The sequence below is a fragment of the Equus asinus genome, chromosome 2, assembly GCF_041296235.1.
Source record: "Equus asinus isolate D_3611 breed Donkey chromosome 2, EquAss-T2T_v2, whole genome shotgun sequence".
Taxonomy (NCBI): domain Eukaryota; kingdom Metazoa; phylum Chordata; class Mammalia; order Perissodactyla; family Equidae; genus Equus; species Equus asinus.
This window is the reverse complement of record NC_091791.1, coordinates 17,419,484-17,447,357: the sequence shown is the minus strand read 5'-3', so window position 1 is coordinate 17,447,357 and position 27,874 is coordinate 17,419,484. Positions and strand designations below refer to the sequence as shown.

The 27,874-nt window shown below is 44.1% G+C and overlaps 1 protein-coding gene across 25 annotated transcripts in view; it reads right to left on the bottom strand.

Annotated features, from left to right (window-relative positions):
- Positions 1-27,874, bottom strand: part of ABLIM1 (actin binding LIM protein 1) — a 290,205-nt gene that overhangs the window by 72,930 nt on the left and 189,401 nt on the right. For all 25 annotated transcript variants that reach the window (XR_011493660.1, XR_011493689.1, XR_011493684.1 and 22 more), the window contains 2 exons: positions 19,993-20,119; positions 17,950-18,043 (listed from right to left, as the gene is read on the bottom strand). Coding sequence is in view for 1 of the 25 variants with exons in the window: in XM_044750337.2 (XP_044606272.1) it covers positions 17,950-18,043; positions 19,993-20,119 (221 nt within the window). In the remaining 24 variants the exon portion in view is untranslated. The remainder of the gene's footprint in view (positions 1-17,949; positions 18,044-19,992; positions 20,120-27,874) is intronic.

Genomic DNA, 27,874 nt, shown 5'->3' with positions numbered 1-27,874 from the left:
CAGACCGTGGGGGGAAAGGTGCCATGAAGAAATAAAACTGGGCCAGGGGATAGAAGATGACCTGGGGCCTGGGTAGGTGGAGGCACCTTCAGCAAGGTGATCAGGGGAGGTGTCTCCAAGGAGCAACAGGCGGGTTGAATGATGGGGGAAGAATGTTCTAGGCAGGGGAAACAGCAAGTGCAAAGACCCCCACATGGAAAGAGTGAGTGCTTGAGGGACAGAGAGAAGGCCGGTGGGGCTGGAGTGAAAGAGGGGGAGAGATGTAGGTGACCAGGTCGGGGGTGGGCTGTGTAAGCCAAGATAAGGTTTTTACATTTCTGAGGTTTAAACTCAACACAAAAAACCCAGTCAAGCACATTTTTTTCCTTATGCTTTGAAACTCTTTAAAAAAATACAAAAGAAGACTGGAAATCTACCCTCCCCCACCTCCCAGCCCTCCCCCCCAACCCCCCGCAAGTCCCTAGGTCCTCGACTTTGTCATATAGGAACCAACACCTTCTTTAATCTGTTGCCAGAACCAGATACACTTTGCATCCTAAACAAGCTGCCAAAACAAAGCAGAAAGCTGGGCTTAAACTCTGTTAGAGGATGTCCTAAACTTTGCAAAACACATTTCTCTCTCTTTTCAAGTATGTTTATTTGGACAAGGTATACGGATATAAGCATGGATGCAGGCAGCCAGCTGCAGAGAACCCAGACTAACAGAACGATTATTTAGCAGTAGAGAAAGATAAAAGCAGTCTTAAGTGTAAGCAAACATGTCTGCTTCATCTAATGTTTATGAGCAAAAAACAACCTCAATGGGAGCCAGCAATGCTGAGGAAGGGACAGAGTCATATTTGCCAAAAACATTCTGGGTTTGGTGAACAAGAAAAGCAGCAGGGTTTGCTTCCTCTTTCATTAGGGCCTCCTTCCCCCAAGGCCTTATTTAAGCCTCTGCAGCTTAAGGTACTGGTTAGACTCATTCTTGTTCACACAGACTCATACCAGGGGCTCCGCTCAGAAAAATGCAGACGGGGTCAGTCTCTGAGTTACAGCATTAAGACCATCTTTTGCTTCTTTACCTTTCCTTACATCCTGCGTATTCCAAGATAAGTTCCCATTTTAAGTTGTCTGCCTCATCTGGACACCCTGTCCTGATAGCTGGCTCAGGAAATGGGGGCTCTTTTGAGCAGTAGCATTCTGATTTACCAGCAGCCACTGCCAACCCTCTAAGGCTTCAAAACAGGACACGTACAGTAAACGAGATGTGTTTCTCCCGTATGACCTACAAGTTCTTTCTTTTAACTGGATAATTTTCTTAAAAACAAGGCGGCTGAGAATGCCTGGCCTTTTGGTCAAATCCCTGGTTAGTACACTTTTTATCTTATTGAATCTATGATGCACTCAGCTGCAGGTTCCAGAAGAAAAAAAGAACTAGGTGTGCCCAGATTTACTCAAAGCCCACATATCAAAGAACCTATATTTGCAGACCTGATAAGTTATGGGTAATTATTTGCTTTATAAAATGGGCTATTCTTTGAGATTCCTCTTTTTAAAAATAGTACATTCCTGGAATGCACTTAAGATAGGATTCAACTTAAGAGAAGTTTGATTACCATGCAACCAACGCACTATATCAAATAAGGCCCACAAGGGACCACGAGGGGAGAGGCCAGGAGCAGAAGAATGTGCATCCAGAACAGAGTTAATGCACCCACCCAACACCCCAGCATGTGATTTCAAACAAAAACTAAACAGAATATATGCCTGAAACTTATACAATGTTATAAGCCAATATAACCTCAATAAAACAACTTTTTTAAAAGTTGTAAAGAGCAAACAAAAATCAATACAACTGAAAAAAAAAGAAAACCCAAAATGATCAAGGCAAAATATTTGTCCTGTCACTGCTCCCCTGACTCAGCCACCCTCCCTTGGGATCCGGCCTCCTTCACAGCCCTCTCTTCCTCGTCCCTCCTCAGCAGCAGTAGGCCTCAAAAGTGGTTTCTCTACAGTAGTGGTTCTCAACAGGGGTGATTTTCCCTCGCAGGGAACATTTGGCAGTGTCTAGAGACATTTGGTTTGTCATAACTAGGGGAGGAAAGCTACTGTCATCTGGTGGGTACAGGCCAGGGATGTTGCTAAATATCCCACAGGACAGTCCCCCACATGGTGCTGAGGCTGAGAAACCCCAGTCTACAGGAGGCAAAGTCACGGCTGTCCCTCCACAGAGTTAGGAAGCCAGTACTGAGTACTTCTGACTTTTCGTCCTTTTAAATTAGCTATTATTTAGTTGGAGGGCAAACCCTGCAGACCTCTGTTGTCATGATATGCTATTCCCTGAACCAGCTGGCTAAGCCACTGATGCATGGGTTAAACTCACTGACACATGAAAACGCCTAAAAAACCCACTTGAAAACTTTTGGTCAAAACATGTATTCCAAGTGCTATAATGAGAGGCTTGGTAGGGCCGCACACTTAGTCTTAAAAAGGCTTCTCAAAAGTAATTTATACCAATGAGCCATGGCAAATTCACCTATTCTGTAAGTACATCGAGACCCAACAAGCCTTTTGATCCATTATAGAATGGCAACAATTATATTTTAATTAGTTATTTTTCACTTACTTGTCAGAACCTGTTTGGATAATCTAAATAACTTCACATCCTCTTAACATTCCTCATGAGACTGTCTCAGAGAAAACACACTCAATTTTCTCTTAAATCCTCAATCCTAGTTAAGTGAGAGAGGAGGCTGCTAGAGCGACCACACTCCTGCTGCTTTTTTGGCTAGATGCACTTTTTTTTTTAAACTTTCCCATATCATAAATCTATTTCTTTCAAATTTGGATGACTTTTCTGGTCTCATTCCTTCTTTAACACTAGCACAGAACACTTCAGAACTTTTTTCTAAAAAATAAACTTTAGAGTATGGTTTAATAACTAGGTTTTTAGAAAAACTATTTTCATGAGAAAGACAAGAATCTCTAGATTTCTTTCATTTCCTGCCCAGAGATGGCAAAAGAGGCAATTATCAAGCTCTTTCAACCTGTAGCTGTAACGAAATATGAATAACGCTGAACGTTTGCTTCCTCATTTCCATTCATGGAGAACGTCTTAAAAAAAAAGGCCACACATTAATAGTAGCAGATAATCTTCTCAATTCCCTGCACCACTTTTACCACCAAACGCTCTAAATATGCCTCCAAAGTCCTTTCATCTCAAAGACAAATTCCACAGAGTTCTACAAACCACAGACAAAACAAAACAAATCTGGAAACCACACTCTCAATTTGGGGGGCAGTAGCCTGAAAAAACCACAAATATTCTTTAAAAAGTCAATAAACTCTAACTCTCAGTAAAATAATCTGCCTTTCCTGCTCTTTACTCCAGTCCTGTATCAATGAAACAAGCTTCGTAGTTCATCTTGCATCATAAGAAAAACAAAAGTTTAACTAAAACATATTTCAGGCCAATGCAAGTGGCCTCTGTCGCCAGCATCCAGCAGACCACATCTGCAGGAGGCTTGGGGTCGCCGACGGCGCCACGGAAGCCAGGGGTTTCAGTCTGCCCTGCAGAGCACAGGACACCTCGTGCAATGTCTGCTTTACCTTATGCCAGGGCTCCTTGTCTTCCGTTCCTTGGCTGTGCTGAGCAGGGAACTCCTCTGGGTTTCAAGTCAGAACACGGGGAAGAGGCTTGTAAAAGCCCGACCTCAGCTCACCAGACTGGGGCTCCCCGCCCTCCCCTGTTTATAAGCGGGCTCCTCTTCTGCATCTCTAAGCGAAGGAAATGTGCATCTCGAGAGACACACACCCGAAAAAGGAGCAGAGCGGGGCAGGCGATCCCACGCCGCCCTCTCCCTGCTGCACTTACTAGTTAAACACACCACCAACCACTACGGGCCAGTCCATGTTTCTAAAAAAGGAGGGGAGTAGGTTTTCTTTTTTTTCAAGGCAGGTGGGGAAAGTACCATTTCTTTGCATTGACTCACAACTGTCTGCATCATAAATCTGACAGTAATTGTCCTTGAGGCAGAGGCTTGCAGTGAAAGCAGAGTCTTATGCTTTTTAAGTTTCTTCCATGGATTGAGATGATGGGAAGGTGTACCACTGAGCACAGCTATCAAATAGCTGGCAGCCTTCCCTCCCAAGTGACTGCTTTTGAGGCACACATTATGGAATCCTTTATGTAAGTGCAATAAAACGGAGTGCAACTGGATTTTGATTTCTATTTGTTATTCAGAATTTTTGTATTTCAGAATTTCCACATTCAGATTTTTTCATGGAAATGTGACCCAAAAAAGACTTTGCTTATCAAGCTTCCTTGATTCATATTTTTGGTACAGCTCGTATTGTGCTCTTTTATTGCAGCAAAAAATTATTAGATACCTACATTCCAGGCACTTTACACACATGTCCTCATTGTCAACTAAACCGGCCTGCAGAAATCCCAGGTGAACCAGCGACAGAAGGAGAAGCCACAGGCTCTCATACATGTGAAGAGAGAGAAGGAGTCAGAAACCTTCTACTGTGAGAGCACAGCACCTTTTTATATTCTCCTTTCATAGGACTAGGGCAAGATTCTGTTACAACTCTTGTCATTTTTAACAAGACTAAAGTGATTTAGGGAAATTTTTCATGGAGATTATTTGCCCATAAAGATCAGCTAATAAAAGACCCTTTGTGTGTGTGTGGAATCTCTCTAAGCTGGTTTGGAAGCAATCCCAAACATTGTTGAAGAAATGTTAAGGTTTTTAGCAACAAAGCAGTGCTTCTAAAAGGAAGAGGAAGCCACTGGATTGCACATTATAATAATTACAGAGGGTTAACTACATTTCTGGTGTGTTTTTCTTCTGAGGCGTCAAAGCCTCTGTGAATGTGCCTTCACCACACCCTTGCAGGGCCAGTTTCTCCAGTGTGATCTGCAGCCTCCCACCCCTACCGCAATCACCCAGAGTAGGGTGGTGTGTTAACACGCAGATCTCCAGGCTCCAGCGTGGACCCCCTGAAGTAGAATCCCTGGGTGAGGCCTCGGAAGCCATACTTTAAACAAGATGTCCAGGCAATTCTTATGTATGGCAGTTTTAGGAACCCAGCCTTGGACTGTAAAACTGAGGCAGTTAGGGGCTGTACCTTTGACCTCTGTGACCTCAGAACTTATGTTTGGGATATTAGCAGGCAGTCAACTATCTGTCAGAGAAGTGAAGGAGTCCTCCTCATAAAGGAAATAGGGAAACTCAATCAGGCTTCCAGTCACACAGCTAGAAGTACTGACCGGAGCATTGGAACTGGCGTCATTGCTCTACAGACTTCATCCTCTTCCTTCTCTCCCATATTTGGAATACCGGCTCCTCTGTCAGATTTTATTTATTTAACCACCTCTATGTCTTCTAGGATGGGGAGAAAGAGGACGGTTCATCTTCAAATTTACCAAGCAAATTTCCAAATTTGTGAGTTTCCAAATGAAAAGAGCCAAGAACCAACACCATGTGGAGTCAAGAGGTTCAAGAAACTCGCCTGGTTGGGAAGCCCTTGCTGAGCACTATGAGATGCCTTTCCTGTCCTCCTGCATCTGTACATTCGTATGGACAGGATTTGGTGAAAGAAAGTGAAAAGTAAAGAACCAAAGGATGGGCACAGGGATCTGCTTGAGGTGATGGAAATGTTCTAAAATTGGAATGAGATGATGGTTGCACAACTCTGTAAATTTACTAAAGATCACTGAATTACACACTTAACCTGGGAGAATTGTAAGGTATGTAAATAAAGGTGTTACTAATCACAGGGGTAGTTGGTTCAAATCTGTTCCAAAGGGACTCAGTGCTATATTAAGGAGCTGATACAGGAGCTCTTACAATCCATAGAGGCTAAGAGGCCTCTTCATCACCACCTTAAATACTGATGAAGGCCCCATCTGGGCAAGTGTGCTGGGCTTTATACAGAACAATGAAACAGAATAGCATGAATCCTCCAGAGTTCATGCTCACACAGATCATACTCAGGTGGATGCAATAAGAGAGACATTAACAGACAGGAGAAAGGCAGGTGGGCATTCACTTCACATGTGAGTGAAAGGAACAGGTATTTAACAGGGTGGCGAGAATTTACGCCCAAAGAGTATGTGGAATCTTTAATGGTTTTGGTTCAAGCCCATGGCAAAAATTCATAATGGGGAAAAATAATAATTTTTCAACAAATCTGTATTTGGCAACTGCTAGATGCCTGGTAAAAAGTAACAGAAAATACTTGCTGAAGCAATGGTAGATTGAATTTATGGGCATAAATGCATGTGAATACAGTCACTCACTGCATAATGACATTTCCGTCAACATTGGACTGCATATAAGACAGTGGTCCCATACGATTGGTACCATGTAGCCTAGTGTGTAGTAGGCTATGCCATCTAGATTTGTGTAAGTATAGTCTATGATGTTTGCACAACAAAAAAATCACATAACGATGCATTTCCCAGAACACATTTCTCAGAATGTATCTCCACATGACTCTATCTAAAGTAAAGTGATTTAAGAAATTTTCAAACCAAAGCATCAACATGACTGTTCACACGATTGTTAACCTGTCCATCTGAAATAATCACACAACTACATCAGAAAGTAAATAGATAGCGGTGAGCCTGACTCCTTCATTCAAACAGGAAGTTGTGAGCTCATTCAAAATATTGGGCTTTTACAAAATCTGTTTCTTCATTTACAAATGAAGGAAATGGAAAAAAATTCTTGAAGCACTGCATGTCAGGGCCTGTCCCAGACAGCTCATTTACTATCTGATTTAAGCCTTTAAGAGGTAAGCATTATTGTGCAGCTGAGGCTCAGAGAGTTTAGGCAACTTGCTAACTACTCAGCTCCAAGCGTAGCTATTGAAATCACCTCCTGGAGTGTCTGGCTGTATCAATTCTTTCCAGTAATCACTCTTCTTTCCCTCCCACCTTGCCTAAGACCACTTCAAGCTCCAAAATTCCAGATTCTATCTATCTATGTTCCCAAGATGCTTGCAGCTTTGAGTTTTGCCACAGGGCCATGAACATAGATAGTTTATAAACAGTTTTCCTTTGCAAGGCTACTCCAAAATGTCCTTTTGGGGGAGGAATTACTGTACCACTTCGTTTCTGCTGGGCAGGATGGGCACCAGCCCTAACTGTCACTCCTTCTGACTAGCTGGCAAATTCTAAGCAGGTCCATCTGCTGGAATTGGCATAACATGCCTAACAAGGTGGGAAGCCGTGAGGTCCAGGAAGCAAGCACGTTCAGGTGGAAAACAAAAGAGGAGGAAGTCTGTCCTAGTAGGACGGGCAGCAGGCAGCAGTATTGCTTGGGGCCAAGAGGATGAAATGCTCCCATTTCCTCTAAGCATTCATCATCTCCTGGGCCTGGCGGAAAGTTTCATATCCTTACCTAGAGAAAGCTGTACCCAGGGTAGAAGTTGTCCTGGTGACCTTTGGATGGTGCCATTTTTCAACGTATAACCTCAAGTCACATGCTCACTGAAAGAGGCTAAGTGGACAAAAGAACTAGGACAAAACAGAGCAGAGGTAGCTTGAGACACCGCTTTTTGTCTGAGTTGTCACGAATCCAGAGGCTAGAGAAGATTGCTTGAGACCCAAAGGGACGTCATAACGTCCACCAGAGGCACAATCCAGATTCCAAGAGAAAGGCTGGTTCTGGGTGTAGAGAGCCATTTGGGTCTCTTGCCATCCACCATTGGCCAGGTAGGCAGATCCAAGTGGATGGTAAGCATTTTCTAATAGGGAAAATCTTTCAGACGGAGAATGGGTCCAGGCGAGCCCACAAAAGCCAGTTGACCTCAAAATTAAACTAAAATAATGCTAGTCTGTAACAGAAAATATTTTTTCAATTTTTAAAATTTATACACTGACTACTTACAAAAATGATTTGAAGTGGAAAATAGCAAATTATGAGTATGCAATTAAACAAAATGGCAAGACCAAATCACATGTTTAAAATCAAAGACTCAAACAAGGCAGGAAAGAGGTGACCCGTGACTTCGATAAGAATAGCAAATGGAGATAAATTTCCCACTTTCACATGCCTATCACTATCCATCCCTCAAGATCCAAACCTGACTTCTTCTGTAATAAGTGACAAGAATCTCTCTTAAGCCTGGGGCATTTACTGTATGTGCTTCTGCCTTGGCCCTCGTACTACTGTGGGTCCCCAGTTATCTTTTGTGTACTGAGATACACTGCTAAAGATTGAACTCTTCTTCTGCTCCACCAAGAGAAGGTCAGGAAAATTTCCTTGGAATTCATTGAAGGTCACCTCTGAGGGGAGGTGAGGCACCTTGGAACTGATTACTTAGAAGAAGGGGGTATAATCATCCCTTTTAGGTTTATCGTAGTAAAAGATGACGTGAAAGGAGGCAGGTGGGGAACAGCAGGAAGGCAAAGGATTGGTGCTCTGGGTCCATGAGAAACCAGACACACGAGTCCTTCTGAGGCCCAGGAAGTATTAGGTCCTGGAGAGTTGAAACGATAACCCTGAGGGGTCTTCACTTCTGTGTCCAGACCAGGAGATCCACCCCTTCACTGTGCTTGGCAGTAACTTGCCTAGACAGGCTGTCTCTCTGCTGTTGGAGACTAGTCATTTCTAAAGTTCAATACCCTTACTGAGAATCCCCTCAGACTGAAGATGCTGCAATAGCCTTGGGCACCCATGAGCCCTGGGGGTCCCCTGGACACTCCACAGGTGTATTACTTTTAGAAATATACATCTTATCTATGTCCTAAATCTTATCTACAAGTCCTAAATCTTACATTATCTTCTGTCACCCCCAATGTTGGGCCACCAGCATGTGCTCAATACTACTTGTTGATTTCTTTAGAAGAGTCATATTCCACCACTTTTTCAACTGTCACCCCCTTTCCTGCCAGCACACACACACATTTCACCAGCAATAAGCTAAACTCTCTAAAGTTAAGTAGCACTGAAAAATAAACCACCATTTTAACTCAAAACACAAATTCTTTTCAAAATGTCATTTCCGGCTAAGGAAGCCCTTCTATTTGTGCTGACAGGAAATGGAATGATTTTTTCATAAATATCAAATTTTTACTCCTTGTGAACAAACTCTTCTGCTACCCTGGCAACACATTTCCTCTTTTCATTAATGTATGAGAAACTGAATAACTCTGGGTGAATCAGACAGATTCTCCTCAAATTATGTATCGTGTCAAGGTGCTTACGCCCTACTGGGTCAATTCTCAATCTGTAAATGATGGAAAGGACAAAATATTAGCATCAGGTTATTCTTCACAAATAAGATGTTGCAACCAACACATCATAAACCATATGCTGGTTAAACTTGAGTTTGCTTTCCTGCACTGGAAAGATTTTATACTAATCAAGTCACACTCTATGATCAAGGGCAGGGTTCTGCACAATGCAAGAGAATAAAAGTTTAAATGCCCACAAAGGGAAAGAACCTGGCACACAGTCGTGCATTAAGACATTTATTGACTTAAATCCTCATTCTTGTCTTTTCCCCATTGTTCTTCTACCTAATAAGTCAAACTGTCAAAGACTTCAAGAAAGAAGAGAAAGGGAGAGAGGGGAGGGAGCCAACCTGACTAATTATGCCAGGGGTTTTGCATGTCTTTTTTTAATAATCCTGCATCTCTATGAGGTCACAATTAGTATTCTCATTTTATAGACAAGGAAACTGACAATAACAGGATCCCAACTCTCTATCACCTGTATATCTCTGCAAAGACAGACAGATGTGTATGTACATATGTAGGTACATATATATATATATATTTAAATTGAGATATAATCCACATACCATAATCACCCTTTTAAAGTATAAAATCCAGTGGTTTTTAGTATATTCACAGAGTTGTGCTATCATCCACCATTATCTAATTCTAGAACATTTTTATCACCCCAAAAAGAAACCCATGCCCATTAACTGTCATTTCTCCCTTCCCCCAGCCCTTGATAACCACTAATTTACTTTCTATCTCTATGGGTTTGCCTATTCTAGACATTGCATATAAATGGAATCATACAACATGTGGTCTTTTATGACTGGCTTCTTTCACTTAGCATATTTTCAAGGCTCATCCATGCTATAGCACACATCGGTACTTCATTCCTTTTTATTGCTGAATAATATCCCATTGTATGGATATACCACATCTTGTCTAACTTATATTCAAAATGAGGCCATTTCTATAGTTTATTGTTAAGCTATAGATATAAATTAGGAAAGGTAACTGGTGTACCTGCATTGGTCCTCCCACACAGGACCTTCTTGACTATCCACTGAGCTCTGAAGAGTTCTAAACTACAGCTCTGTGAAGAAAGTGTGCTCCCTAACCTGAGACAGCATCATCCATCTATAATATTCTCCCAAGGTCATGCCAGGTGCCCTTGCGGAGCCTACAGATAAATAAAGGAGACAAGAAACTATGAAGTATGACTGCATAGACAAGACACTATGAGATATGCCTGCATAGAACAGACTCTATGAGCAGGGTCACTGACTTGCAGTGAAATTTTATACTTTTAAAAAGTAAACCAAACAAGCAGCAAATGTTTATTCTCCTGAAAATAAATATAACAAGGCCACTAATGAGATAGACTTTCCCCATTTCACCAGGAATGGTAAATTTTGGTCCTTCAGTACGTTATTTTGGGAGGCGAACTAATTACTCATTTTCTTCAACGATGACTGCCAGGTGGATCATGAAGCAGTGTGCGTGCGTGCATGCATGTGTGTGTGTGTCTGTGCGTTCCTATCTTCTGAGAACTGAGAGACCTGGCTTCTAATTGTGGTTCTGTTACTAATTAGCCCCCGAGTCCCCAGCGCTAAGCAGCCTCATCTCTAAATGGAGGTCAGTAGTAACTGCCTTGACCACTCTACAGGCTTCTTGTGAGAATTAAATATTTATGAGATCATTTGCAAATGTTAAAAATATCATACAAAAGCAGGATATTGAGGTGGTTCACTGTCCACCAGGACACAGACCAGTTCAACCAATACTACTAAGATCACACGATTCTTTTCCCTTTCCTGATCCTCAAAAATATTTGAGTCCACAATTAAGTGTAAGAAGGCATGAATTCCTCTGAGCACAGTGAGAACGAGAAGAATGTAATTAGTTTTCTGCGTGAACACGGGTTATTACTCTTGCTTTGCATGTATATGATACACACAAAACAAGAAAGGGGAGGTTGGCATTTCAGCCTGTCCTTTGCAAATTACATCTTCGATGGTCATAAAAAGATTATATGCTATGCAAGTGCCGTGGGATAACCTGTTTCCTCTCACTAGATAACAGGCCGGCCAGAACAAGACCGACTCACTGCTTACGGCTATTCCAACATGCCATGCTTAAAATACCCACAGCAAAAGGAAGGACGAGGACAAGGGCCTCCAATTTATAACGTGAATTAGTTTCACAGGAACATCGTAAATATTTGTCCCTGGGCTTTAAGAAAAAGCAGTTTTAGTCAAAAAGTAGAACAAAACAAAGCTACCCGTTTTTAATCCTTCAGAGAATCAAGAAAAAGGATTTGGCTGAATCACGTTGTGATTCCATTTCCTACACCGCAGGAGCTCAGCAGGAGGGAGACTGAAGCAAGTCTAAACCCTGTCCTTTGTCCATCATTTCCAAGCGAACAGATAAAGACTGGACAGTGTTGCCCCCGGAGGTATGATGGGAAAGGCATTAAAGCGGCTGGAGGATTTGGCATGTGCTGCATTGGAGGGTCTCTCTCTGACATCCTGTGGTATACAAGTAGTTGCACACACCATCACACATTTCTCCCCGGAGAGCACAAGAGGCACGGTAAATACCACGCCACATAAAGACGTGTGCCACCAGCCTTTCTGGAAAGACAAGGAGGATTGATTTCATGGGTGTGGTGATGTGAGGAAGAAAGGAGAGGGAAAGCCCGTGAGACCCAAGCAAGAAAGCAGAGCCCCGCCTTCCTCCTCGGGGTAAGAAGGCAGGGATACAAGTTTCCTTTGTCTCTGAGAGAAGAGCATGCAAGAGGAAGAGGAGGGCTCCGGCGTGCAGTCTGGCAGGTGCCTGCTAGGGAGGAAATGTCTGCAGAGGGAGCCAACGGATGAGAGCATTCATCCTGAAGGAATGAGTGGAGTGCTCAGTAAACACAGAGCCCCTGGGGAAGGGAGTTGTGCAAGAGAGCTGAGAGACTACGAGAAGTCAAGCCCACCCTTGGCCTGCTCATGGACTGGCCCAAGACACAGGGGAACACGGAGGGGACAAACCATTTTCCTTTACCCTCAAGACTTCTGTTTGACATTCGCTTTTTTTTTCTGTGCTGCCTTCACTTTAAAACTATCTTGTTGCTGTTTTCTTTCTGCATGAAGTTGGCAGGTAACAACCTGTACCCAGGAAAGGAAGTTTGCTGGAGTCAGAGATCTCCTAGGACCTTCCATTACAGATGGAAGGGAATTCATACCAACAGGATGCTCCCCCGCACCCCCCCCCCCCACATCTGCTGACATCTGTGACCTAAGTCTGAAGTCTCATGTAGCTTCCTGTTACCATGAGGCTGCTAAAGCAGAAGGGAGTAGAGTCGGGGTGGGGCCGGGGTAAGCTTGCTTCAGAGAAGAGTTTAGAGGTGGAGATGGAGATAGAAGGCTATTGGAAAACTCCAGTCTCTCACACTAATTTGCTTCTGGACTTCTCAATTAGGAGGCAGGTTGTAAAGCTCTTCAGAACTCTCCTGAGGAGCTTCTAGGATAATTAGCATAAGCTTTTAAAGATGTGCCATTTATAGCACGATCTCTCTAAAAAGAGAATCTCGCTGTCAAAAACAAAACTGAGAGCCAGCAAATGATAAATAAAGCTACAAATGGAGTGTACGCTATATGCTGAGTGTTACATGCCAGTTTCCAGAAAATCTCTTCAGAAAAAAAAAACTACTGGTTCTGACCCCTTAGATCTAAGATACGAGAATTACTGAACTCAGATCCTTAGAGCCAAAGAGACTTTAGGAGTTAAGCGGTTCAAGTATTGGATTTACATATTTATTTTTAATGCTTGTATTTAAAGAAAACTGAGGCTCAATGAAGTTGAGAGTTGCCCAAGGTCACAAGGATGAGTTCCAAGGGCCAAGAGTAGGTTCCTGATTCCCTGTCACCTGGGGCCCTTTTCAGTAAAACACAAGAAGCTCTCCCCCCCCCCCACCCCAACAGCTTCAAGCTGATGTGACGGGTGGGGTTTACAACTACTAAGGAATCGCAGAGGGAGATGCAATTTTAGAGCAGGATGGAGTTTCAGAGGTTACAAGCCTCTCCCTTTACCTGTGAAATGAAGATAGTCTCAGAGAGGCTGAAGGACCTGTCAAAAATGACTCGGGAATTCATGACGTAGCTGAGCCTGGAGCTTCTTGATCATTGCCCAGTGACCCTTCTCCTTCTCAAAGTTCCCTCAGGCGTCTGATGGCATCTCAGGTGAAACCACACTCAGAGAAGTGGCCTTAGGGCACCCCCAATGCTTACTGAGGGTTCAATTAAAACCACACCGGAGCTCCAGCCCTCATTGGGATGACGTAAGTTCCCAGGTTTACTGGAGGGGGTTGAATGGTGGCTCCCCAAAAGAGATGTCCACGTCAAATCTTTGGAAGCTGTGAATGTCTGGAAAGAGAGTCTTTGCAGATGTAATTAAGAGAAGAATCTTGAGATGAGGAGATCATCCTGGATGATCTGGGTAGGCCCTAAATCCAATGACAAGTGTCCTTCTAAGAAAAAGGCAGAGGAAGGTTTGACAGAGAGAGAGGACGCAGAGAGGAAGGCCGTGTGAAGGTGGAGGCAGAGATCAGGGCTACGCAGCCGCAGCCACCAGAAGCTGGGAGAGGCAAGGAAGGGTTTTCCCCTAGAGCCTTTTGGAGGGAGCACGGCCCTGCCAACATCTTGATTTTGGACTTCCGGCTTCCAGAACTGTGAGAGAATAGGTTTCTGCTGTTTTATGCCACCACTGTTACAGCAGATACAGGAAACGAACAAATTTACCATCTCTACGGATGAAATCAATCAGAAAAAACAACTAGAAAAAAATCAAAGATCACAGAATGGAGAAGTACAATGTGGTATATCCATACAATGGAATATTATTAAGCCTTAAAAAGGAAGGAAATGCTGGTCCATGCTATAACATGGATGAATCTTGAGGACTTTATAGTAAGAGAAATAAGCCAGTCACAGAAAACCCTAAATACTTTATGATTCCACTTATATGAGATACTTAGAGAAGTCAAAGTCATAGAGACAGAAAGTAGAATGGTCATTGCCAGGGGCTGTGGGGAGAGAGGAATGGGGAGTTACTGTTCAATGAGTACAGGGTTTCAGTTCTACAGGATATAAAGACTTATGGAGACGGATGGTGCTGATGGTTTCACATTACTAATGTATTCAATACACTGAACTGTTTGCTTAAAAATGGTTAAGATGGTAAAGTTTATGTTACACAGATTTTACCACTATTTTAAAAATTGGGGGAAAAAACCAAAAAGCAAGGATTACAGTATTTACAACAAATCCACAATGTTTCACCAATGACGGAGTCAGAGAATGAAAGGCAGAGGGAGGAAGGCGGAATGTGGAGACCAGTCCTGTTTTATATGGGTAATCAAGCCAAACTGACTCATGAGCTGTCACGTATCAGAGTGCTAACTGTGCAGGACATTTTTCTAGATCACACACCCATCTGAGGAGGACGGCACGCCTGCTGGGTGGATCTTGAATCTACCAACAACCCTACTGCAAACTGCTCCCAGAAGGCCCAACTCTGAAGGCATAGTGTGGACCGCGTCCAAGCCTTCCGCCTTCTAAGCAGCCCTCGCTGAGACCTGAAGGCAATCTGGTGAGGGTCCCTTGCAGCCGCAGCAAACACTGAAATACTCAGGCCTTCAGGGAGAAGCCAGAGTAAGCAGATGTTTCTTCAAAATGGCACATTCGTGGATCTAGTTTTATTGTAGACGTTCCTTCCCACAGCTGTTGAACTAAATCTGAAGGGAATCAACACTGCCCCCGGCCCCCAGCCCTTTTGCCTTGCCAACTCTTTTGGGGGAATACAGTTCCACATGTGGACTGAGGAGGCAGCTGTTTTGATCCACACCTTCTGAGAATGTGGCTGCCTCAAATCCAGGGGCTGTGTTCTGTCTCTTCCTACAGCTGAACACCTGGGAAATGGTTCTGGTGTTTTATTATCGTTGTTTTAAAATGAAATTTCCCAATTGCTCCCAACTCAACAGGTTTATTTCAGTCTCATGCAGCAGACGGAACTTGGGAACCCCACAGGAAATGCTGTCGGGACCCCTCAGCTCCTTTGGAGAGCAGCACTGTGGGGCTCCATGGAGGGATGAAGGACACATGCAGGGGACAGGCGGGGGAGCACCCTCCACTGTACTTTGAGTCTTGGGATGTGACCACTGGACTTCACGCTGCCTTTTGGATGGGTCACATCCGTCTTCTCCAATAGCTTTCCTGGGGATGTGCTTCACCGGGGGCCCAAACCGCAGCCTTGACAGATACTTGGGCTGACCATTAGAGCTTTATTGGAAAGACCATGAAAACTCCTCCTCACACCCATACTGTGTGTGTGTGTGGGAGGACGCGGGGGGTCGAATTCTCAGGTTTCCCTCCAGCCAGTGCCACCGCTATTTTGTGTCCAGAGTTCTGCAGTCGTCTCCTAACTGGCCTCCTTGTCTCCAAACTCACCCCTTTTCCATTCATTTAAAAATTTGAATTCACATAACATAAAATTCACCATTTTATTTTATTTTTTTAGGAAGATTAGCCCTGAGCTAACTGCTGCCAATCCTCCTCTTTTTGCTGAGGAAGACTGGCCCTGAGCTAACATCCGTGCCCATCTTCCTCTACTTTATACATGGGATGCCTACCACAGCATGGCTTGACGAGCGGTGCCACATCCTCACCAGTGAACCCCAGGCCGCCAATAAGCAGAACGTGCGCACTTAACTGCTGCACCACCGGGCTGGCCCCAAACTATTTTAAAGTGAACAGTTCCATGGCATTTAGGACATTCACAATGTTGTGCATCCCCTACCTCTAACTAGTTCCAAAACATTTTTATCACCCTAGCTGAGTACCAGTAAGCAGTTACTCCCCATTTTCCCCGCCCCGCAACTCTAGGCAACTGCCAATCTGCTTTCTGTTTATAAGGATTTACCTATTCTAGATATTTCATTTAAATGGAATCATACAGTTTGTGTCCTCTTGTGACTGGCTTCTTCCATCTAGCATAATGTTTTCAAGGTTCGTCCATGCTGTAGCATGTGCCAGAATCCCCTCCTTTTTAAGGCTGAATAATATTCCGTCGTCCGTATATACTGTATTTTATTTTTCCATCCATCCATCCATGCATGCATGCACACTTGGGTTGTTTCCACCTTTTGGCTGTTGTGAATGGAGCTGCTGTGAACATGGGTGGACACATATTTGAGTACTCCCATCCATTCTCTTCACAACAATCTGACCCAATCACATGATACTCCAGCTACAATCACTTCCCACTGCTCTTAGGATAATGCCCAAGCTCCTAAATGTGACCTTTGAGGTCCTCACGCTCTGGCCCCTCCCCACTGCTCCAGCATCATCTCTCCCACCTGCAATCCTGCCCGACTGACTTTTTGTTTCTTGCGTGTGCTGTGCTTTTCCTTGCCTCTGAGCCTCTGCAGATGCTGCTCCCTCTCTCTGGAACACCCTTCCCCTGGGTAAGAGGCAACTGCATTGACAACACTCATTTCCTTATCCCTCAAGTCCAACTAGCTGCACTAGGTCCCAGCAGAGCCAACAGTGACCTCTCTGTGGCATCGCAGAGCTTGCTGTGGGATAAAGCCACGCTGGACCTTGCTGTGAAATCCCACGGAGGCCATCCAGAGACACCTTGGGGCCTCTCAGATTTACGTCAGGTGTCACTGAAACACACCCTGCTGGGAAGTTTGAAGGTGGTCATGTGGACTCAGTGTCCTTGTATCTGCCGAAGGGATGTGACAAGCTGCAGGACCAGTCTGTCGCCTTGCCAGCTGCTGGGCGTCCTGACTCAAGTCTGCTCGGTACACATTCTCCACCCTGAACTGTGGGATGGGTATGAGGCAACCTTTACTTTTTCCATCGGAACTGGTTAACTCCCCACGGGCTGTAAGAAGTGGGGCAGTCGCTGTGAACTCTGGCCCCGTAATTCCACGATGGCCTCGAGCCCAGGAGGAGCCTGGCTCAGCCCAGAGGCAGAAGCTGGTGGGGCCACTGCTGAGAAAGCAGGAACCAAGCTCTCCAGTGCAAGGTAGTCACACCTTACCTTGACAGGCTCAGCCTCGCCCCCAGGGGGTTCTGGGTCGCGCAGGATGTGGTTTTCTAAGGGTGGGGAAGTCTACGCCTTCACTCTTCACACGCTGTTTCTTTTCTCAGCTTCAATTCTGAGCCTCTGCTCCCCGAGTCTGTACTCTCCCACAGGTGCTCACGGGACGCAAGAGCACACACACGTAGACGCACACTCCCATGTGGACCCGCACGCGTGCACACACGCACACTCCCACACTCAAGTGTACATGGACACATCCACGTGCAGGCACACATCCACGTGTGCACAGACACACGTGCACACATATACCTGTGGCTCTAACATGCTCTTCATTTCCTCTTTTTCTAACTTCTAAAAATGAGAACAGTCTAATATAACCCTCCCTTCTACATAATTCCTAATAGAGCCTTTATCATTTTTTTCCTTCAAATTCTCCATCATGCCAATTTCCGCATGAACATTTAGTAGAAACTGCCTGTGAAGACAGTACAACACATTCATTCTCTAAGAGAGCAGTCATCTGCAACGACTTTCTTTTCTCTCTCTGTGGGGAAAAAAATGGAAGACGAGGCTGTGTGTTTATGAGGGCCTCTGAGGAAATGACTGGCTTTGAGGGGAGCCCGTCTGTCACTTACCTCCAGCACCTTCCCTGTGATAAACTGGTGACAGGCTTCACATCTCACCCCAAAGAGCCCCTGGTAGTCCTTCTCGCAATACGGAGCGCCGTCCCTGCAGGACAGAAGAGGGGTCAGCTCCTGAGAGGAGGCCGAGGGGTGGGGAAGACCCCAAACCACATTTCTGGGAGCCCTTTCCCACAGAACGGTCATGGAACGTGCTTCTCTGATCCCCGGCATTCACGTGCCTGGAGATCCACTCAGACATGATCAAAACCCATGAAACCAAGCGATCCGGGGAGCGCCGTGGTTCTCTGGGTCACACAGAGGTGACAGCCGAATCACCACACGATGCCCACTGCTGAGTCCACGCGTGTCTCAGACCTAACTAGCACAACCCAGCATCACTCCTGTTCACTACCAGCCACGTGGGCGTCAGACGCGCTCTCGGGTGTCCGTCTTCCTCTGAGGAGGCCCCACCACCACCTTCCCCCCACTGCCTCCTCAAGCCCGGGACACCATCTCCTCAGCCCTTGGGAGGCCTGAGGGGCCCAGGGCCTTCTCATCCAGCTCCCGCCCTTCCTTCATCTACCTCAGAGCACAGGAAAAATACCACCTCCTACGTGTGTTGTTGCTGGACAGGTGACAGAGCACCACTCTAGACGCCCGTTACTGACCACTGCGCAGCCTTCTGTGTTAGTCAAAAGCTGGGCGTTTTTCTCATGTTACTTTGGCTGTGCGTCAGAACCACCTGTGAGTGCTCCCTTTCTAACACAGGTGTTTCAGCATCACCCCAGACCTACAGAATTGGATTTCTAGGGGCTGGGGCCCAAGCTGCTTTTCTCCTTTGTTTCACTATATTCTTAAGTTAAATTCCTTTAATTTTTTTGAGTAGGCAATGTATTCACCTGGTTGGAGGACACTTTTTATTTTATTTATTTTTTTTGCTTGAGGAATATTGTTGCTGAGCTAACATCTGTGCCAATCTTCCTCTATTTTGTGTGGGATGCCACCACAGCATGGCTTGACAGGCAGTGTGTAGGTCTGAGCCTGGGATCTGAAGAGGTGAACCCTGGGCTGCCAAAGCGGAGCGTGCAAACTTAACTGCTACACCACTGGGGTGTCCTGAGAACATTTTCTAAAGCATAAAAAAATGTATTGCAGGGGCTAGCCCGGTGGTCTAGTGGTTAAGTTCGTGCCCTCTGCTTTGGCAGCCTGGGGTTCGCAGGTTCAGATCCTGGGTGCAGACCTAGCACCACCCATCAAGCCATGCTGTGGCAGCACCACATATAAAATAGAGGAAGACTGGCACCGATGTTAGCTCAGTGACAATCTTCCTCAAGCAAAAAGAAGAAGATTGGCAATAGATGTTAGCTCAGGGCAAATCTTCCTCACCAAAAAAAAGAAAAAAGAAAAAAGTATCACAGACAATTTTCCCTCATTGCCACTAGATGCCCCCCCACCCATGCTCATTCTTTCCTCCTTAACTCAAAAGGTAACCACTGTAACTAGTTTCTCCAGGCTACATTAAAAAAAAATACTTCACTTACTTTAACTTTTATCCCCACGAGCATCTGACTCTAACACCAACCCATTCCCTAGCCGTTGTTTTGTGCATTGGTCTTATTGGGCTCAGGGCCTAGACCCTGTGTGTTTTTTTGGGGAGGGGTCTACAAATATGTTCAAGACCTGGAAGGAAGACAAAGGGTCACTAGTTCCAAATAGGAAAAAAAAAATTAGCAGAAGTAAAACTATTAAATGCTTAATTAGTTACAACCTACAGTATAACATTATGTCACTTTCATTAATAGTTCAAGTAGACGACGATCAACATTTTGTTAAATTTATAGTAGGCAAACTAGGGAACAGAAGAACAAAATTCTTTTCAAAAAGTTTACAAAAACTAAAGTTTTATAGTAGAAGTTAATATGGATTGCGGGCTGTGAATGTCTTTCCTTACGTCTGACTGGAGGGGGAGGGGTCCCCCAGAGCAGGGCCTACAGTACAGGCAGCCACGGGCCCCATCCCTGCGTGAAGGATCCGCGCAGCCCTGGCCCCTCTTACTTGCTGATGTACTCCCCGGTGAGGACCTTCCCGCAGGACTTGCATTTAAAGCACCCCAAGTGCCACTGCTTTTCCAGCGCCAGCAGCGCCTGCCCGTTCTTGATATCTCTTCCGCAGCCAGCACAATCTGGAAAAGAGCAGCAGCCAGCAGTTACTACATGTTTGTTTTGCTAAATCCAGTCATGCAGGCCGGCTCTGAACCCCAGAGTAAAACCATCACAAGCTCAATAAATATTTACTTAAGCACCATTTCATTCCGTTTTCTTTCCCTTTACAAAATTTTTCCCGGTTGTCTCACAGACCCCATTCTCACACAGCACGGAAACTTCACGAACCTCGGTAGATCCAAGGGGATGGATGTTCTTCATCTGTTTATTTCCTTGGGGTTTATTTAAATACCCTCTGAGCTCCAGCTGGCCCAGAGAATATTTAATTATAGTGTCTTGGCTGTGATTTTAAGAACCTGCTCATAGGCCTTTATTAATTGAGGGCACATGTGAGCAGCTAAGCACCTCCTGCTGGAGGCCACATATCACACTATATATGTGATTTCTGGAATGCTGTCCATAAATCTCATTTTTGTAAACAGGAATCTCCTTCCTTATCAACCTAGACCAGACTTTCGAAGATTTGTGATCATCAATTAAATGGCTCCTAATTCCTTAGCTTTAAATTCTCCTTGGCAGCCTCCTGTGAAGCAGATAAAGGAGAAAGGGTTTCTTCCTGTGAAAAGCGTGGGCCCTGGAATGAGATGGCACAGTTCTGAGCCCCAGCTCCACACTTCATGGGCCAGCCACATGGCCCAGGCTACCTCTCCCCTTTCTCAGCCTCGGTTTCCTCATATGGGAACCAGGATTCAATAAAAATCACGGATTTAGCACGGTGCTTGGCACATAGGAAGTGGCTCCATAAACATCTGTTATTATTATAATTGCCATTATTATTCTGATTATTAAGTACCTCATTGTTAGGGAAGTTGAGTATTTAAAAAAACCCAGAAGAATGTAAATTGGTGCAACCTTTTTGGAAAGAAACATAAACATCTACAAACATTTAAGATCAATGTACCTGAGAAAGTAAAAGAAAGCAGGTGGCAGGTTGGCCATGATTTCCCCAACTGATCACGAAAAACACTCATGGAATAAAGCTATGTCCAGACAAGGCCACTCAGTGGCCATTCGGTACACAAAATGATTCAATACCCCCTCTTCTGAGCACATCCACGACGGCTGGTCCTTACTAATGACACTTCTAGCCCAACGTGAACTCTGTCTCATCCTGGAAAAACTGAGTGAGACACGCAGTCACTGACTGACTCCTGCTTCCAGACAACACCCAACCCAGAACTGCTCCCATTCCCCTGAATCCTCCCTAAAACTATCCAGCACAAGCTCAAACCCTGTAAAACTTCCTCCAAATGCCATCCCGAGATGGCTCACTACTCCTCTGGCTTTCTCCCTTGCTGCAGTTTAAGTGAACCTGGCCTTTTTTGACTATAGGTGTGCTTCTGCTGATCTTTGGTCAGTGGGCATTATTAACATAGCTTTAGATCCAGCAATTTCATGTCTAAGATTTTATTCTAGAAATAAATTTGCAAAACAGTGTGTGTGTGTGTGTGTGCGCGCGCGTGCACGCATGTATTCCCTGAAAAATATATCCTCATTCCCCGTAGCATTTTTGTAACAACAAAACTGAAAATAGCTTCTATGGACATTAATGAAGGACTAATTAAATTAATTACAGTATAGTCAATAATGGAATACTATGTGCTGTTAAAAATAAAGCAAATCTGCATGCTGACATGGAAAGATGTCCAAAATAGATTAAGTAAAAAAAAAAAAAAACAGCAAGCTGTAGAACACTACACACAGCATAAATTCATTCACAGAAAAATAGTAAAGAATAGGGTATACGTGTGTTCGCAGACATGCTTGTATATAAATAGAACATTTCTTGGAAAAAAAACATAAGCTCGTAATACACTTCCTTCTGTGCAGAAGGACTTTACTTTTTTTTCATATCCTCTGTGTTGAGTTGTTTTTTTTACCATGAGAATGTAAAAAAAAATTGAGCAAATATTTACAAAGTTAAAAATATATCTGCTATATAAGTTATGAATACTGAAGATTAGAATTTGTTAAAGTATAGCCCATTATAAGCCGAGTGTGTATTATATGGTCACAAAGCATCACATATTCTTTTAAAAGTTGGGTTTATATGTATCCCAGCATCTCACCAAAAATCTTATAAAGGAAATCTCACATCTGGTAGTTTACTATAAAGATAAAAGTGAAGGGGTATAATATTTGCTTATAAATACAAATTTTAAAGGTTAGGAGCACAGCATGGTCTTGAGATAAATTGACAGTTTTAATCCAAGATGAACTGAATTTTTTCTTCATTCTTCAGATTACATCATGCCCAGTAGGTGGCAGTAAAGATTTAAAATAATAGATCTGGGCGATAGAATTTTTAAAGCAGAAAATAAACTTTAGGAATGGCTTTTCAGTTCTACAACTGGAGACAGCTGGGCTCAGGGAGGTTGGCAGAGCCAGACGGGGTCTCTCCCTGCCCAGAGGTGAGATCTAGGGAGACGGAAGATGGGGGAACCATAAGAGCACAGGCTTTGGGATTAGCAAGACTTGGGCAAGTTAACTCTCTCTGAACCATCTTTCTTCATCTATGAAATGCTGACAATAATACCTACTTCCTAGATTGCTGTGAAGGAGAAGAGAGATTCTGCATTACGAAGTGCTCTGCGTAATACTTGGAATGCTTGGTACGCGTTGGACACTCAATGTGAAAACCCCTTGAAAGAAGCTGAGACGCAATTTGAGAGCAATAATGACTTCTCTGATCATTCTACGTTGAGGGCTTTCGATGAACTAGGCACCATGTGAAGGCTATATAGACATGATACTATTTATTCTTCATAGTCATTCCTTCATCCTAAATCTTGACATAAATCAAGCAAATCAACAAAGACTGCCTCCTAGAAAGTAAAACACCAGCCCATGATGCAAAGTATTCCAGTGTATTCCACAGAGGCTACCCATTCACTCTTCTCTGGACAAAGCCATATTCTCCACTTAAGCCTGACGTCATGCTGGGGAAAGTGGAAAAGATGAAGAGACAGAAAGGCTCATGCTGGATTGTTCTCGCCTCCCATGCTCATTCCACTTAAGCTCTTTTATAAAGAACGAAATGTCCTACTCTCTATCTTCATGTTTTTCAGCTGTTGAGAAAATTGTTTCCACATCACTGAAGCAGCTGCTGACAAATATAGAAAGCTGGTGATTCGCACTGGAATTATTGTCAAAGTCAGAAATAGGTGAATATGGAGCAGCATTAAGGGAATCAAACCCTCTAGCGACTGATAAGTGTTCTATCATGGACAAATAATGACCAAAGGTGAAAAAAGACGACAATGGCAACAATAAAAACTTCACCCCCAAGCCTGTCATTCTTGGCATTGGGAGCCAGGAGAAAAGCAGAGATTTGGTTACTCGTGTGCAAGTGAAACCCACATCCAAGTACACACCTGGTTCCATATTTATTTCATCTCGTTCAAAGGCAACAGACATCCTTGAAAATAGGGATCCTGCTTCTCTCGTTTAATGTATCTAATTTTTTTTATTTTTTATTTTTTTAGCATAGGGCCATGGATACCTGGGCTTCAAAAGTATTTAAGTTGAAGAAGATGAGAAATGTCTCTCAGGAAGGAAACCACTGTTCCCAAGCTAAGAAAGGTGTCATCACTTGGGTAGTACTTAAGATCCTGTTAGCCTGGATGCCTAGGTGCTCCTTGAAAACTGTTTCTGCCTTCCTAGAATTTCCCATTTGGGAAGAGTAAGGGCCCAAAAGGTGTCTTACTGAGTGAAGATGCCTCTCTGGAAAAGAAGGCTGAGGACATGGAGCTATAGAAAAGGGAACCACTTAGTAACCGAAAGCCCATGCATCCCCAGCTTCCCAGGCCTGCACACTCCAGTCATGCCTAGAACCACTGCTGAAGGTGGAAAGTGCCATTCAGAGTAGCTACCCATCTAGGATCAAAGCTTCCCGAATACTGAATTGGACTTTTTCTAGTGTCTTGGAATTTTTGGCTACGGTCTTAGAGCTGAAAACGATGGGGATAAACATTACATCTTTCAAAGAAGGGTGCTAGGAATATCCTTGCTGGACTCACCCAAGATCTACCTGCTGAGTGTCAGCCCCTACTGCCTGCCTATCTCTGGAACCCGAAATTCGAAAAGGCATAGAGGAGAGTCAGCAGGGGAGTTGCCCACACAGCTGGAGTGTGGTGTTCCCTCCCCTCTGCTGTGAGAAGACTCTTCAAGAAGGGAAGACCAGCCTCCCATTGTCTACCTAGATGTTTACTGAGTGGGGATGCTCAGGCCCTGCTGCTGTCAAGGGATCCAAGAGAAGCTTGTTGTTAGAGTTCTTGGGACAAACTGACTGGAGTGTCCTGGAGCTTGGAAGCGTTCATAAACAAAAAGTGTGCAGCCTGCTGAATTTGGAAGCTGGCTGGAGCCCCTCCTGATGGCAGGCTAAGGAGAAGACAGAAGAGGAAGAGGTGTGCACCTCCACTGTCTGGCTCCCGGGGGATGCACTTGTGTCCTGTGGATGGTACCCAGGCTCAAGCATCATGAATGAACCCACCTGAGAAGGCTGCCTGCCGAGGGTGGGGGACTGCACTAATAAGAGGCTGTGGGAGGCCATGAGTGAGCAGGACCTGAGGCTGCAATGGAGGAATGGGGTTTGTTGTAACAGGTTGGCCAGAAAATGTACACTTTTGTCAAGGAACTCATAATAGGCCCCATTAAAAAAACCATGTCTCCAACCAGTGTTAGCTGAAAGGAACTGTGATAATGCCAGAGTTACAACACCTTTCCTGCTCTACCTCTAATCCCCCCCTGCCCCCCCCCCCCCTGCTGCCCGGACTCCAAAGGAGCCACAAGCAGGACGGGATGGAGGTACAGAAGGAGTAGAAGAAGAGGCTGTGCCCCCTTCCTCATTGCAGGTCTCCAACTTGGGTTGAGCCTGAATGCGAAGCGGTGCAGCTCTGAAATGGATATGAAAATAGCATTTTCAACTGGCCTGGACTTTTAAGAGCTGAAAGTGACCAGAAAGCTACAGGATCTGCCTAAGATATTATTAAGGGTGGGAGAGAGAATGCTGACAGAGGATAATAAAAGTAGCCACAGGAAAACACAAGACTTTTCAGTGTTTTGTCCCACATGTATTTTGGCCCATTCTGCACGCTAATTGTACGACTCACAGCATTAGCAACTTTGGATGCAAAGAGATCTAGAGTCAAATTCCAGCTCTGACCCTGAAGCAAGGGACTTTGGGCAAACTAGGCAACCACTGGGCTCCAGTGTCCTCATCTGTAAAATGGGTAGGTTAACAATACCCACCTTCCCGGGCTGTTGTGAGGATTGAAGAGAATATGCACTATCACTGAGCAGAGCGTAGAGCACACGGTAAACACTCTGTGTCTGTTCTCACAGCTGCAATAATCTACAAAACCTACATTTCCTCTTCCTCTTAACAAATACACATGACCCACTGTCAGCCTCCAGGGAAGGCATTTTGCTTTCTCTGGTTCCATCATCATTATCATATTATTATCATTGTTGTCATTCAACTTTTAACTTTGTTTTTGGTGAGGAAGATGGTCACTGAGCTAATATCTGTTGCCAATCTTCCTCTTTTTGCCTGAGGAAGATTGTCCCTGAGCTAACATCTGTGCCAGTCTTCCTCTATTTTGTATGGGGGACACCGCCACAGCATGGCTTGATAAACGGAGTGTAGGTCCACGTCCGGGATCTGAACCTGTGAACCCTGGGCCGCCAAAGCAGAGTGCTTGAATTCAACCACTACACCACCGGGCTGGCCCCTCAACTTTTAACTTTTGAAAGGTCTTGTACTTCTGTTGACTCAGTCCACTCTTAGGGATCCTGCTCACCTGGAAGCACAGTGGTTATCGACATTCTACAGATCACAGAATGTTTGAGAGTCAGAGGGACCTTGCAGACCATTTGACGTAAATGCTTCATTTTGCAGACAGGAAGCTGAGGCCCAGGGTGGACCTTGGTTTTACACAAGGCCACACAGCTGAACAGTGTCTGACTAACTGCAGAGTGGGGATCTTCTGTTTCCAAACGCATGAGTCAGGCCTTTCTGGCTTATAGGGCTTCTCTGGGTTTAAGTCTTCAATCATGGGTTTGTTTTCCTGGTTATTGCCTCTTCCACTGTCAGTTGGCTAAAACAGCCATGATGGAACTGGAGCACGAGGTGTTCACTTGAGGGTAAAGATTGTGTAAGTAGAGAATTATGGGGAACATAATGTAAATTGCAAAAGGGACCAGAGAGGGCCTTTACTCATTTAATTGATGCTTGCTGAGATACCGAGATGTTATAAAATATCCAAAGGGATTTGGAGTCTGTTCAGAGTATTTCCTTCTTTACTGTAAAATTTTAAAAATTAGGAATAAAAAAAATCAACTTTTAGTATTGAAACTGTTGCCCATATAAGTTCCAGAAAATTCAAGCTTTCTCTGGAATTCTTTTTTAAGAATAATACTAAAAAAGAAACTATATTTGTCATCAACAAAGATTAGCACATAAGTCCATGGCTATACACATGGATAAAAAATAAATAGAAACAAAATCATTTCAGATTTAAGTTGTCATTAATAGAAAGTGGAATAAGACTTTGGAAACCCTATAAAATATTCAAGTGATGTCCTTTTAATAGACTGCTAACTTGAGGCACTTTATGCCTGGCCAGGACTCAATCTAAGGAACTTCAAGGAAAACAAAAACCAAATTTAAGTTCCAGTTTGGCTAACTTGAGTCCTGAATTGAATGACATTGTATCTTGTCACTTAACTGTTCCTACAGGGCATGGATTTCCCATTATCTTGTGTGATAAAATGGTGAAGGTTGAATGCTAGAGGAGAGTTTTTCTGTCCAAGAGAGAGAAAAAGAAGGGACATAGAAAAGAGTAACCAGAACATGGGTCAGATTGTAAAGTTAAGCTGCTTTGAACACAAGCTTTCAACATGTGTCAGATCAGCCTCTGACATATGGATTCCCTCATGAGACTAACTGGAAGCATGTAGTGGCTGCCCACTTCATATGGGACAGATATTTCTAGTCTGCTAGGGTTCCCTTCCCTCCATAGGGTCTAAATGCCAATTGCCACTCATCGTCATGCTTGAACTGACTGCATGCACCTGTTACCTGCCTGGCCTTTTTTGTAAACCCTTGAATTTATAACCCATGGATTATTAAAAAATCTAGACTTTCTTGATATTATTATTTTTTTTAATAAGAGTTGGCCTACAGTTTTAACATCTTTAAGGTATAAAGGATTTGGGTATTTGAAAACCTTCCCTTGACCAAAATGTCCACATCATTTAGTAGTGATATGAATGTCCATCCAGCAAGTGGAGATTGCTGCATGTTGACTTTCATCTTCATCTGGGCTCTTAAATGTTGTCAGGTTGTCAGGTTCTAAACTGGACATCTATAAGTTGATAAACGGTGACTGGCCACAATCCTTTTTTTTGCTGAGGAAGATTAGCCCTGAGCTAACATCTATGCCAATCTTCCTCCACTTTATATATGGGTCGCCACACAGCATGGCTGAAGAGTATTGTAGGTCCATGCCCAGAATCTGAACTCACAAACCCGGGCTGCCAAAGTGCAGCACACCAAACTTAACCACTATGCCATGGGGGCTGCTCCCATAGTCCACTTTCTAAAAAACTTAAACCAAGTCACTGAAATGAGTCCACAATCTTCCTTTTTGCATTTCATGGCAAATACCATGGGTATGGGGTCACCACAAGAAGGACAGGTAGAGGGTAAAACA